The sequence below is a fragment of the Triplophysa dalaica genome, chromosome 24 (genome assembly GCF_015846415.1).
Source record: "Triplophysa dalaica isolate WHDGS20190420 chromosome 24, ASM1584641v1, whole genome shotgun sequence".
Classification (NCBI taxonomy): Eukaryota; Metazoa; Chordata; class Actinopteri; order Cypriniformes; family Nemacheilidae; genus Triplophysa; species Triplophysa dalaica.
The window spans coordinates 4709494-4722273 of record NC_079565.1 but is presented as its reverse complement, the minus strand read 5'-3'; the positions used below and the strand labels follow the sequence as shown (position 1 = coordinate 4722273).

The 12780-nt window shown below is 35.9% G+C and overlaps 1 protein-coding gene across 2 annotated transcripts in view; it reads right to left on the bottom strand.

The window, feature by feature from the left end:
• The window catches only part of ntrk3a (neurotrophic tyrosine kinase, receptor, type 3a), a 159689-nt gene that overhangs the window by 90165 nt on the left and 56744 nt on the right, over positions 1 to 12780 (bottom strand). For both annotated transcript variants that reach the window (XM_056740254.1, XM_056740255.1), the window contains exon 4: positions 12392 to 12460. In XM_056740254.1, coding sequence (XP_056596232.1) covers positions 12392 to 12460 — 69 coding nt within the window. The remainder of the gene's footprint in view (positions 1 to 12391; positions 12461 to 12780) is intronic.

Sequence of the window (12780 nt, the reverse complement as noted above, 5' to 3'; positions counted from 1 at the left end):
TTTAGCTACATTTAATGTTACAAGAAAAAGGGTAATACAAATAAAATAAAATAATCAAAAAAATATTAAAACAAATCATAAATATATATATATTTATATATATACAGTATAACAGAAATATATATTATCAAAATATATAAAAAAAGCAGCTATTTTGTGTTGACTTACAACATGACTGGAACGACCTGAAGGTTAGAATGTGTTCCAAAATGTTCATTTTTTGTTAAACTATACCATTTAAAACCATCAAATTATTCCAGCTCATGCTGAGTGCAGAGGGCATTTCAGAACACTTTTAACGTTGTACTACATTCTGCCTCAAGACAAAATAGTCGTGCAGAGAGTGAGGCTTCAACACCAGCCGCGAATGTGGAGCGACAGAGCTATTCACATTCATTATACCGGTGCAATGAAAGGTTAAGCTAGGGGATACAGCTCTGGCGGTGTGCACTACCGTTTCAAGCTGCCGGGGTCATGCGTTGTGACATATCACAGTGGGCGGCACTTTGAGGCCCAGCCAATGAGGTTCTAACCTGAACGCCTGGATACTTGCAGAGGAGATGCTGCTAGCCGCGTGAGTACGGCTAAATTAAATTTAGTCTGTGACCTTCTTGGTAAAATTGCAAGGACGGCACATTGGTGGATATGGAACAGTGACAGAGGCTGACCTTAACGCTAATAAGAAGCTATGTGCGGGTAGTATGCGTGTGTTTTGTTAATCTCTTTTTGGTCAAAGGGCTTTTTGACGTTTGAAATGGTGGAAAGATGGAAACGTTGAGGAATGGAGGCAAATTTCAAACCTGTTTTTCCAAATGAGTACAAGCTCAATGTGTTTGAAGCACGCACCCAAAATAAAATAATAAAATAATATATAATAAAATATAAATTAAATAATAAATACATACATAAATAAATAAATAAAGAAATAATCAAATAATACTAAAATATTACTTATAAAATAAAGGACGTAAAATAGAAAAACAATTTTCAAGCATGTTCATGTGTATTAAGGAAAATGACTTTGAAATGGTGGAAAGAAAGAAAACGTTGTAGAATGGAGGCAAATTTCAAACCTGGTTTTCCCAAATGAGCACAAGCTCAATGTATTTAAAGCATGCACACAAAATAAAATTTATAAATAATAAAATATAAATTAAATAATAAATACATACATAAATAAAGAAAGAAATAATAAAATAATAATATAAACTATTACTCATGAAATAAAGGACGTAAAATAGAAAAACAATTTTCAAGCATGTTCATGTATGTGCATTACGGAAAATGCGTTTGAAATGGTGGAAAGATAGAAAACGTTGTGGAATGGAGGCAAATTTCAAACCTGGATTTCCCAAATGACTACAAGCTCAATGTGTTTGAAGCATGCACCCAAAATAAAATAATAAAATACAAAATAATAAAAATAATAAAAAATGTATAAATTAAATAAATAAATAAATAATAAAATAATAATAAAATAATAATATTAATTATGAAATAAAGGACGTAAAATAGAAAATCAATTTTCAAGCATGTTCATGTATGTGCTTTAAGGAGATAAAAACCCATGACTCAAAACTAGGAGAACAATCTCCATGCAGACAACATCACAATTCTCTCCAAGCTCTCATTACCCTTCCTGTGATGTTCAGCGTCTTCCTAACAGGGATTAAATAGGCTTTATTGCATGGATAGCCTGATCCCATATGAGGGGGCATTGTTTAATCATTAAAAATTAAAGTTCTAAGGCCCAGCAGACATCACAAATCTAATTATCAATAAAACAATGTCACACACAATCACGCGTTTCCAAGCAAAAAAGAAACAACAATAAGAAAACGTAATCAGCATATCCCCACGACAATCAAAACCACACATGCATTTCCAATCCAATACTTCCAGTAGGAACTGCGGAAAAATACCGGAAAGCAGACCGATATTTGCCTTGAATCCTTCACAATATGGCCACAACTGTCAGGTTCAAAGTACGGAAGCCGGATTCCTCTCAATCCATATGGATTTCCTGGCGACGGTCCAAACAGCAGGTGTAATTTCCCAAACCGTACCTTCTCCAGCGCACCCCATTACCATATATGGTGGCAGGAGGCCTTTTCTGTTAGCCTGCAGGAGCGTGAGCGCTAGAGAAAAAGATGACTGGAGAGATAGTCGTCATTGATCATAACCGAAAATAACAAACGTTTATATGGATTGATCGGATGTGAAAAGGGCGGCGCTCTGTCAAGTGTTTGCACAACAGAGGTAAACTACCAAGGACCAAGACAGTGCGAGCGATGCTGAAATTTGCACACGAGTGGAAAGGAAAGTACAAGACCGGTGTGTTACCTGCTGATCACATAACAGGAAATGTTAAGTAAATGGCACAAACAATGACTTCACAATGTAAAAATCTCATTCAAAGTAATGAGATAAATAAAATGTCATCTTTTTTGGGTGATTATTTTGCAAGCAATCTTAAATTTAGATTACTGTTTTATCTATTTTATCATACATTTTTAGTTAAAGGAAAGTGTGAAAACCTGCCTTGAATAACAATATTTCACCTTTTTAATAATAAAAACATCTTTCTTAAATATTTTTAAATTATTATTCTTTATAATTTTTTTATATTTAATACAACATTTTAATACTGCACATTGTTTCTATTTTGGTCAAAACATATTAAATATAGTAAAAAAATGTCTAGATTTCATCAAAGAAAATTATATATAATAAGAAGAAAAATGTATATTTATTTATTTATACATTTAATTTGTAAATAAAAAAATAAAAAAATAAATATATTAGCTAGCTCAGATCCTTAATGCTTATGCACCTCATTTCTCTACCCTCAGTTTTCTATTAAAAATCCTTTTGTTATAGCAATATGTTATATCTATCAGTCCTCAACTAACGTTTCAATAAAACACACTAAGCAAATGGTCAATGGTGGACATTGATAGACTGATACACATACACTAAAATAAAATAATGCACGTTTTAGTGTGTTCAGCTTTTAGCAGAATTGCATCAAATATATAACAAATCGCCGCGGTAAGTGGGAGAAATAATCAATAGAGTGGAACATCATTCCCAGTGCATGAACATTCTGCCATGCATCAGTCATGTTCCCCTCCAGTTCTCTGCTGCTTATTATCTTCATCTTGTGAGCGATTACCTCGGGCTAACAATCAATATTTAAACACCAGCCCCATTATTCTACAAATAAAGAACCAACAACACCGACATGTAGAGAGAAGGGCGAAACAGCAATGAAAAGACATAACATGTACACATTGCTGTAACTGTAAGTTATATGGTTAATAATATGTAAATCAATGTTGACTTTATAGCCACTTTTCAACACTACAAGTATTTGTTATGATTTTTTATATTTTCCATTTAAGAGCTTTTCTTTGCATCATAATATTACTGCAATAAAATCCAAAATATTGCAGAATGTTAATAACTGATGACTTGAATGATAATTTGCTTTGCTAAAACAGCTTTTGTCAAGATCAACGTCATAAAAAGTGATCATCCTGACAAAACATGACAGAAAAGTAATCCCGCAATTTGGTTTGATGCCGCCGTGGACCTTCAAAACTCATGTATTTTGTGAGAAATCTTCTCTCACAGCATAAGTTTCATAATAAAACAAATTGATAGACATGCAGAGGCCTCCAGTGAAAAACATGCCTATCAATTCATTTGTCATTCAAGAACTCCTCCTTGAGGCCTTTGCAAAAAATTGTTGGCCCACACAACAGCTGGCCTTCATATTAATTTTAATAAAATGCTTAAAAATATTTGTTATAGTTTTTTATTGAGGAAGGTTTCTGAGTGCACGTATGCAGGTATGCGTAGCTGTATATCATTTTATGGCCAGAAATTACAGACAGTTTTCTGTCTGCCTTCTGTTTTCTCCGCGCGCTTTCTAGACGGTGCAACAAAAGCTTGTCCTTGTCTTGATAGAGAGCGCACGGTGTCGGTGCGGTATGACATGTGAAGAAAAAAGATCACGTGCGCCGTGTTTACAGGTGAGGGCAGAGAATGATGCGAGACAAAGAGCGTAACTCTTCCTTATAAATTCTCTCTGATACATTTTAAACTGTTGACACGCTCTCTGTTAAGTTTAGTCACATCCTTTCGTTTCAACATTCAAAATAACTTTTTTTTAATCTGTCAGTTATTATATTGAATATACCTACAAAACCTCCTATTCCAACAGGGTGTCCTAGAAAACAAGCCAGAAATGGGGTTCAATAATGAATAAGCTACTGTAGACATCTCACACAAACAGATCTGATTTAATCACTTGCAAAATGTGCAGACAGTCTGTTCTTAACATCAGATGTGTAAAATGAATCAGAATTGTGTGCGTTCAGATATAAACCAGATATGTACTTGCAGCAAATAGACGGAAATGTGAAAAATTGATTCTCGGCTACATTGCCAAGATCTCTTTAAAAGTCCCAAGACTAATGAATATATGCATTTTAATCCGTTCCGAGATACATGCATAATGACTTAAGTGTCTTTATAAACCCGAGGATTAATTCACGATCTCTCTCCTCAATGTGTCACATGGTATTACCACTCTCGCCCAATTGATAAGCCCATTAAGTTACAGACAAACAAGAGGAGTATGTTTGTGGGCTGGTTTTGAGCTGCCCTTTCAATTTGGTGTTTAATGTGAACCAAAGCCAGAATATTTACCTGTGTGCTAAATTGGCATTGGTTTGATTGCCGGGCACGGTTCTATTCAAACAGACAGCACCTGCAGTGCAATCACTCCTAAAAATAGGCAAAGACGCACTGCACATGATAGGTCAGAACCCATCATAGACATCTCCCAATGATTCAAATTACGGCAATCTTTTACTTTCATCTAACTTAAAACTACTTATTTTGAAAACTGTAAGTTGTTTCCAAAAATAACGTTGTGCAAAAACAGCTTAAGAAACCTACAGTCATATATCTATTATGTTGTATGGTGTGGTATGAATATAGTATACAGTATTAAGCAACAGAAACACTTAAGAGACAAGTGATTTTCCAGGTGGGCAGACTTGGGTAACTACATACATATATTTTTTGCCCCAAAATATTTAATGTAAACAAACTATTTACAAGATAACTATTTCGCTTTTTGAATAACTTGAATTAAGACTTTTATTTTTACATTCTTATGTAGGCTTTATATTTACATATTTTTTTACATTTAAAATTATTATACATTTTACTGTTGAGTAACTTTAGATTTGATGAAAACATCAAAAAGATAAATTCACATCACTGTTATATTCACAGCGGTGACTTTCTGCTCATTTTAGAGAATTCTGTCACAAACTCATCCATGTCCAATCCATGTGTTATGAGTTTTTTTCCTCTCATGAAGCATTCCTCAGCGAAAGGGTGTCAAAACCAAAACACGTCATGTGAACCGCTAATATTTGATGTAATGGGCGGGATAATTATTCATGTGTCATTTGCGTGTCATATGCATGTGTCATGTGGTTCGTGTTGGGAATTAATACATGCAGGCGGATAACCGGATAGCCAAGACTGTTTCGACTCACCCCAGCTGATACGAAGCTGCTTTTACACGGTCCTGTGCTTATTTTGTATTCAAGCTCTAGCTAAAGAGCTGATTTCAAATGGAAGCACGCATTGCAGCGTTATGGTGGATTCACACGGTACAAGGAAGTCGCTTTTATCCAGTTCATTTTCAAAGAGAAACATGCGGTAAGTAGAAAGCCGAAAAAAACAGTCCAGTGTCTGTTGAATTTTGCCACAATCAAATCTCAGTAGTGACATAAAGTCATCCAACAGCAATGTGAAAGACTGATAGCATGACAAATGGAAACTGTGAATAATCGAAGTTATTACATGAAACATATTTTTTAAACTTTTCCTTAATTCAGAAATGTTTCTGTTGTATTGCTTAAAAGTGAATATGAACTTGTTTCAATGCAGTTTTTAAGGGCTGAGAAATACAGAGCATCTTTTCTGTTATTTCGACTGTTCCTCCAGTTTTCATTTTCTGCAAATAAATTCATATAGAAACAATATTTTTCTTTGAAATTTGGTAGAAATATTGTTAGTAGTTCAAAAAAATACCTCAGAAAAATAAATACCTTTGCTGTCCTTTTTTGTTCCATAAACCTCATATTTTGATGGTTCATTCTAACCTTAAAAAAATGGCATCCATCTTCAACAAAGTAGACTCATTGTTATTTTTTGGTCAAAATAACCAGATTAAGGCTTCTGGCCTGTCTTAACAGCCGTAAATGTCGAAAATAAATGCCTTAAACACTCTTTTTTTTGCAGCAGCAGCTTGTTTACAGTTTGTCGGTATTACTCTTAGCCCTTTTTTACCAGTGATGATCCTTCTAGCGATGAGCCAGACATGAAGTTCGTGTCTGTGGGAGCCGCTTTATACAGGCGAGGATTAGAGAAAGGTCAACAGAATAAAACGGATTGATGGCGCCCACAGCTGCTAGCCGAGAGACTGAAAGTATCGCATGAGTGACTGAGTCTGCCGACTGTGGCCAATGTGCTTTGTGCTTCGGCCGTAAATAGGCTTGTATCATACGGTATCATCATCAGCGAGCGCAGAAGATTTACTGTTTGATGCCTGGCTCGCATTTTAGACAGAGATGCTAGCTAAGGACGCTATGTTTAAGCTATCTGGCTATCTTCAGGTATGGAAAGGAGAGAAAAGGTGTACTACTCCTTTAAAGGGATAGTTCAACTAAAAATACAAATTCTAACAATGTTATTTATCTGTATGTTGTTTAAAACCTGCATTCTGTGAAACACTCTGAGTCCTCTCCCTGGGAAAGCACGTCAAATACGCATACTATCCGTACCTTATTATCCGTATCCGGCGAATTTCGAAGTGGTTTTGTGTTCATAGAACGGAAGTCAATGGGCCCAATGTTGCCTGGTTACTGATGTTCTTTAAATATTTTCATTTGTGTCCTGCAGAAGAAAGTCATACAGGTTTGAAATCACATGGGTGAGTAAATGATGAGAGAAGTTTATTTTGGGGTTAACTCTCTCTTTAATGTGTGAGGGAATCATGAAATGTTGTCTGTCTTGATTCTGCCGACAACTCCCCACGTCAATAAAACCCAACAAGCTGAGCGATTGCAAGGACTTGCTGCGAAGGATCCGCCAACATCTTTAAAGATCACCTCAGAGGCGAGTTGACAAACATCCAGGTATACTTCATGCTCGCCTTGAGATCCCAATCAGCGAAGGAAAATAACAGACAAAAAGAGAGGGGAGGGATGGCGTAGAGGTCTGTTCTGTCAGAGAAGCGCTCAATCCACCAATAACATTCCATTTCCTGTCGCAGTCAAAAGCCTGTCTCAATCCAGTGTGCTTCTCCGTTGTAAAAAAGAAAGATGTTAGAAAATAGATAATTGAGAAGACGGAAAACTACAGCTCTGCGCACCTTCTCTCCTCTGCCTTGTTGTTTACGGCGAACGCTTAATTGGATTTGCGGAAAATAAACATAGATGACACACTTGGCCTATATCTGCACCTGAGATTAGTCTGTTCTGCTGGCCTTTGCTGCATTATTATACAAAGCAGACTAATTATGGCCATTCACTCTACACAATACAGTCTGTGCGAAGATCTGATTTCACGCCACAATTTTCTGCTGAAAGCCATTTTCTCCATCTCACTATATCTGTCTTGATTACTGCAGTCCTTACTGTTTCACTTCATCCCCACGGGGACAGTCAGTCCCCGAAGAGACAATGCAAATAACGATAAGACGTAGATGACTTAAAATAGAGTAAATTGCCCCGCCACGCCCTACAGTGACAATCTTTCATTCTTTTCTGATTACAAAAAACGGTGATCTTATTATTAACGCATGGCTTTCTCAAATACTTAATTCTGATTGGCTTATTGCTTGTACACCATGTACCAAGGTATTTATGCAGTACTACCAAGAGTACCATGGTAGTCAAATTACATTTTTGCATTTATCTCCATTTGAAAATCTTTCATTCAGAGTAACTAACTATATATATTTATACAATTAATCAGTACACAAAAATCATAAAGTCACAGATGTATTTTTACATTTCGTGAATTATTACGGCAAAAGTTTACTGTAAAATAACGTGAAAAACTTGTAATTTTAAATGTTATTTTATATTTTCTCCGCCCTACCTGCCAGAAAATAAAAAACGTTTCTTTACAGCAATTTTGTCTTTTACCACTATTTATATATTTTTTATATTTATGTTTCTTATTTCTTATTTGTGTGTCTTTCTGTACATATTGTTCACATGTATGTGAAAACCGAAGAGACAACTAAAATGTTGTTTTACATATGTGCAATTACAATAAAGGCATTTAATTCTATTCTGTTCTATTCTAGCTACAGGAACAACTACACCAAAAAAGTATCCCAGCGACTGCTTTTTAGCATCTCACATTCTTTATGTAATAATGTTTCACAATTTTGTCATCTTGTCTTTTTCTTAATACTCACTCTTTTATTTTTCCTTCTCTTTCTCCTTACACACCTCTGTAATTTGTGACACAGGCTTCTATAAGAACATACAGGAGATTGGCATATCTCAGCGCAAGCCACTGTTATCTGAAAATAGGAGTCGGAGCGGGTCGACTTTTCTACACAGGTCGTTCCCCCACGCTGTGATTACACCCAACAGTACTGAGCCGCGCACACCACCCGTCTCACTTCCCGGCCGTCAAGAATAAAAACTGACAGCAATTACATGTGTGAGCACACTCACGCGTGGGTGCGGACAAACACTCCCGCTCGGTTTTGCAGGTGTTCGCGTCAGACCTTGTAGAGAGACGCCGCCGACACTGTTTTAATGTGCGATTCCCACTACCCATGTTTCCAATCCTGGCAGCTTGTTGACGGCTACATCCGAGTATTCCTAGAGTGCATTTCAATGTGAAGAGCTGAAGTGTTTAGATGGTAGTTATACAGGACTTAGTACACGGTACTGTATGTGCTTCATATATCAAGACTGGGGTGGAAATTCATCTTTATAGATTCATATGTGCAAGCCAGTGGTCAAGCGATGGTTTTCTCCAAGTTTACCAAACACAGTAAAAAGCAACCATTTTGCAGATCTTAGGCTGGTCTAAAGAGTCTTGTTTTCTGCCTGGCAAACCAGTTCAGGATGGATTATGATTTTTGTGTTTTTCTTTTTCCTGGGAACTGAAATTGCCTTTTCTCCAGTTAAAATATTTGTCATATCTATAAAGTAATGTTTGTATACAAATTGTATTGCAGTCAACAGTAATTAAAAATACATCAGTAATTTGTGATTTATATTAAACAGGCCCAAACAAAACCTGACCAAATTATTCAGTTAAGGTCGGCTAAAAATAATGTTTCATAATGCTGCTCAACAACTGATAAAGAAATGATATGAAATTGCATGATTTTTTTTTATTAATTGGTATATAAAGTATATCGATTTCAAATGCATATACCAGCTAAAAGAATATCTTCAATACTTAAAGTACACTAACATCTATGTGCCTTCATAGAATACACGCATGGACTAAAAACTCTCATTTCAAATCTTTCCTAATATTCATTATTTTTAACACATAACTAATCATTAATTTGATCAAGTTCAAACATAAATGTCTTTATATAAATTTCCTGCTACGCTCACTAAAATCCACGCAACAAGAACAACCACAAAAAGCATAGATACTGCCGTCTCTATGACACAATGGCGATTTCTGCTTCAAGATGATAAAAGGAAGGAAGCATCTCTCAGCTTATCTGTTTTTAATCAACAGATGTGATCCCAAGTGGACGGGCTCCATGACGACCAGCTGCCTGTCACAAGCTGATAATAGAAGCATTTAAAGTGCATCAATAACCATCTGAAATCAAGTATAAATATATCAACACATGGGGTTTTCATGTGCGCGCCTTTGTGCACGACTCTAATCTTAGAGATGTATAGCCAAGTAATTACATTTGATGGAAAAACAGCAAATTCCATCAACTCTCTTTGATTCGAGATGGTTTGCTTAGCTCTGTTATATTCAAGCCAGTTTAATCTTTGATGTTTACGATCAATTCATTTTCCTTTCTTTTTTTATATTAATAAATTATGCATAAGACTCAACAGTAGGCTTTGGAAAAAGGCTAAAATTCACTTTGACTTATTTTTAGATACTACTATACGTGCATTATAGGTGCTGAATGTTGCCTGTTATAATCATGACTGTTTCATGCTGCAATATGACTCGATATCACATGAAATGAATGTAATCGCAAGACTTGTCTAAGTATAGCTAAGACTTGCCAGAAGTTTGCAATTTCCTTTACAGCTGCTGTCTTATTACAGTATACAGTATAAAGGAATCAAGCATGAAGAACTTCCTCATGTCCTAATTTCCTCTTGATGTTGAAAGAATATTAAAATCTTCACTAGTTTGGGGTCAGAAATCAAATGTGAGCGAATAAGTTGCTTAGAGTTTCTTGCCTCCAATCTCAAATCACACTCAGATAACACAGATCACAGGTTTGCAATTCTTATTTATGACTGATCAAACGTTTAGAATCACATGTTTCCCGTGATTAAAAAAAATCTTTTAATATCACGTTTCAATGTTTCAAATTATGTCTGTAGAGAAAAATATAATCGTGCCAATATTTTAATGTATTTCATTAGAAAACCAAATTTTTCTTATTTTTGAAGTGGATTACTTGGACCAAATAATGTATAAAAACCACCCAATAAAAGTCCAGAATAAAACTCCTTCAGTACTCCGTACTTTACTTTAAAAAGCTTCTAAGGTTGACACCTCAAGAAGCTTGATGATAAAATACCAAGAGTATGATTTGGCAAATTCTAGGCAAAGGGTTTGAAGATGCTAAAATAAAATATGGAGTTCTTTTATTTTGGATGCTTTCAGTCACAACATAATGCCCATTCTTACAATTGTGATATTCCGGTTTTGATCGGTTTCCCATTATTCAAAAACGTGAAAATAATATAAATAAAGGATAAATCCAGTATGTGTACATATACAGTACATGGAATTTAAAAATGAAAGAGCGCAAAACAGATCAGACTTCTTTGCATTTGAATCGTCTTTTTGGACCAAATGTAACTTGAAAACGGCTAAATATGTATTTAAGGACAGCATGTACAAACCTATTGTTAGTGCTTTTCTTGTTTTACAGACAACACATTTACAATATCTCCCATGAAACCCAAAAGTGCCTCTCTCCTTGGAGCATCTCCAAAGGACGTGCAAAGAAGATGGCCCACCACAGAGGAGCTGTCCTGCTTCCCTGGCTTAAAATATCACGTTTAGTCACACGCGCATGAACACATACAGTACAACCGCATGCGGGGGCACAGATGCCTGTGCGGTAAAAGCCCAATGCACTCAGTTGATTGGTGTTTGCATGTTGCTTCATTGGGCAACACTATGATAACACCTCCACTATAATTATGAAATTGCTTTACTTGATTTACTACAATCCCAGACAAGGACCTAGCGACTAGCTCGTATTGCCATGTGTTTCTTCTTGCAGGGATAAAGGCCGGTTCTACCCTATATACAGTCCTCCCTAAATTTCTAGATAAAGATAATGGTTTCTATTTTATACCAATCTAGAAACATTTGACATGATTGAAAACTCTTTTCTCCAATCATGACTCCATATCACAGGTAACCATCTGACCTCGCAAGAGCCACTCTTAATACTCCTACAGCATATCTACAGCAGAAGGGAAGAGCGAACCTTTGATACATCAAAACTAAATTGCTCCCATTATAACCAGTGAAGCTGTCTAAACTGGACGCACTTCACACAGCGCATCGCACCTTTAGTTGACAGAGCCCCGGTTTCTATTTTTGACACGACAAACAGCCATTTAAGCACTTTATTTTCCTGTCTATCTACAATAAAACGTACTCAGAAACATTTTTTCGTAATACTGTGAACCAACTGTGAACTGGTTGCTAAAAATTGTATTACTGATAACTTCTGAATATTACATCAGGACAAGCTCTTGATCTTCTATGTCTACAAATCCAAATTATATTAAGCTTGATATACATTTGACACATCTAAAGCATCAGGCAATTTTACACCAATGGGTTCACGATGGATAAAATTAACCATAGGGCGAAATAACGTGGGATACTATTAAGTATTACTTTAATGTTAGCAGATTATAACACGATAGGATTGAAGAAGAAGAACCTTTAAGAGGTAAGAAAACATTTTGCGAATACACACTTTCGATGTAGACAACTGTGACACACATTATGGGGCGCTTCTAGTATCCTCAGATCAAATGATTTACCCAAAATAAAATATACATGAAGAAAAGTAGATTTAACTTACAGCTCAAAGAGTTGAAGATGCTGGAAAAGCTGCCATGAAAGAGTCGTCAGAGGGTTCCTGGACAAGTTTCTGCAGAAATAACAGAGAAATATAGAGAGAGTTAAATTATATCAACATTGACTACTTGCGACAAGGTGACAAAGAAAGGCGCGGGTGAGAAAACAACGTGGCCACCAGACGAAAGATATAAGTGCGGATGTACGGAACCTTGCAGCCTCACCAATCCAATAAAAAGAGACTTGGTCATTTTCAAGACACCAAATTAAATCGAGATGAAGAAAGCCTGGGGCCTTAAAAGCTACTAAATTCAATACAATGCCAAATGACTGTGAAGCAGATAAGGAATGTTCTCAAAGGCAAGCTTTTAGAGGTAGGAGGTAAAAATGAAA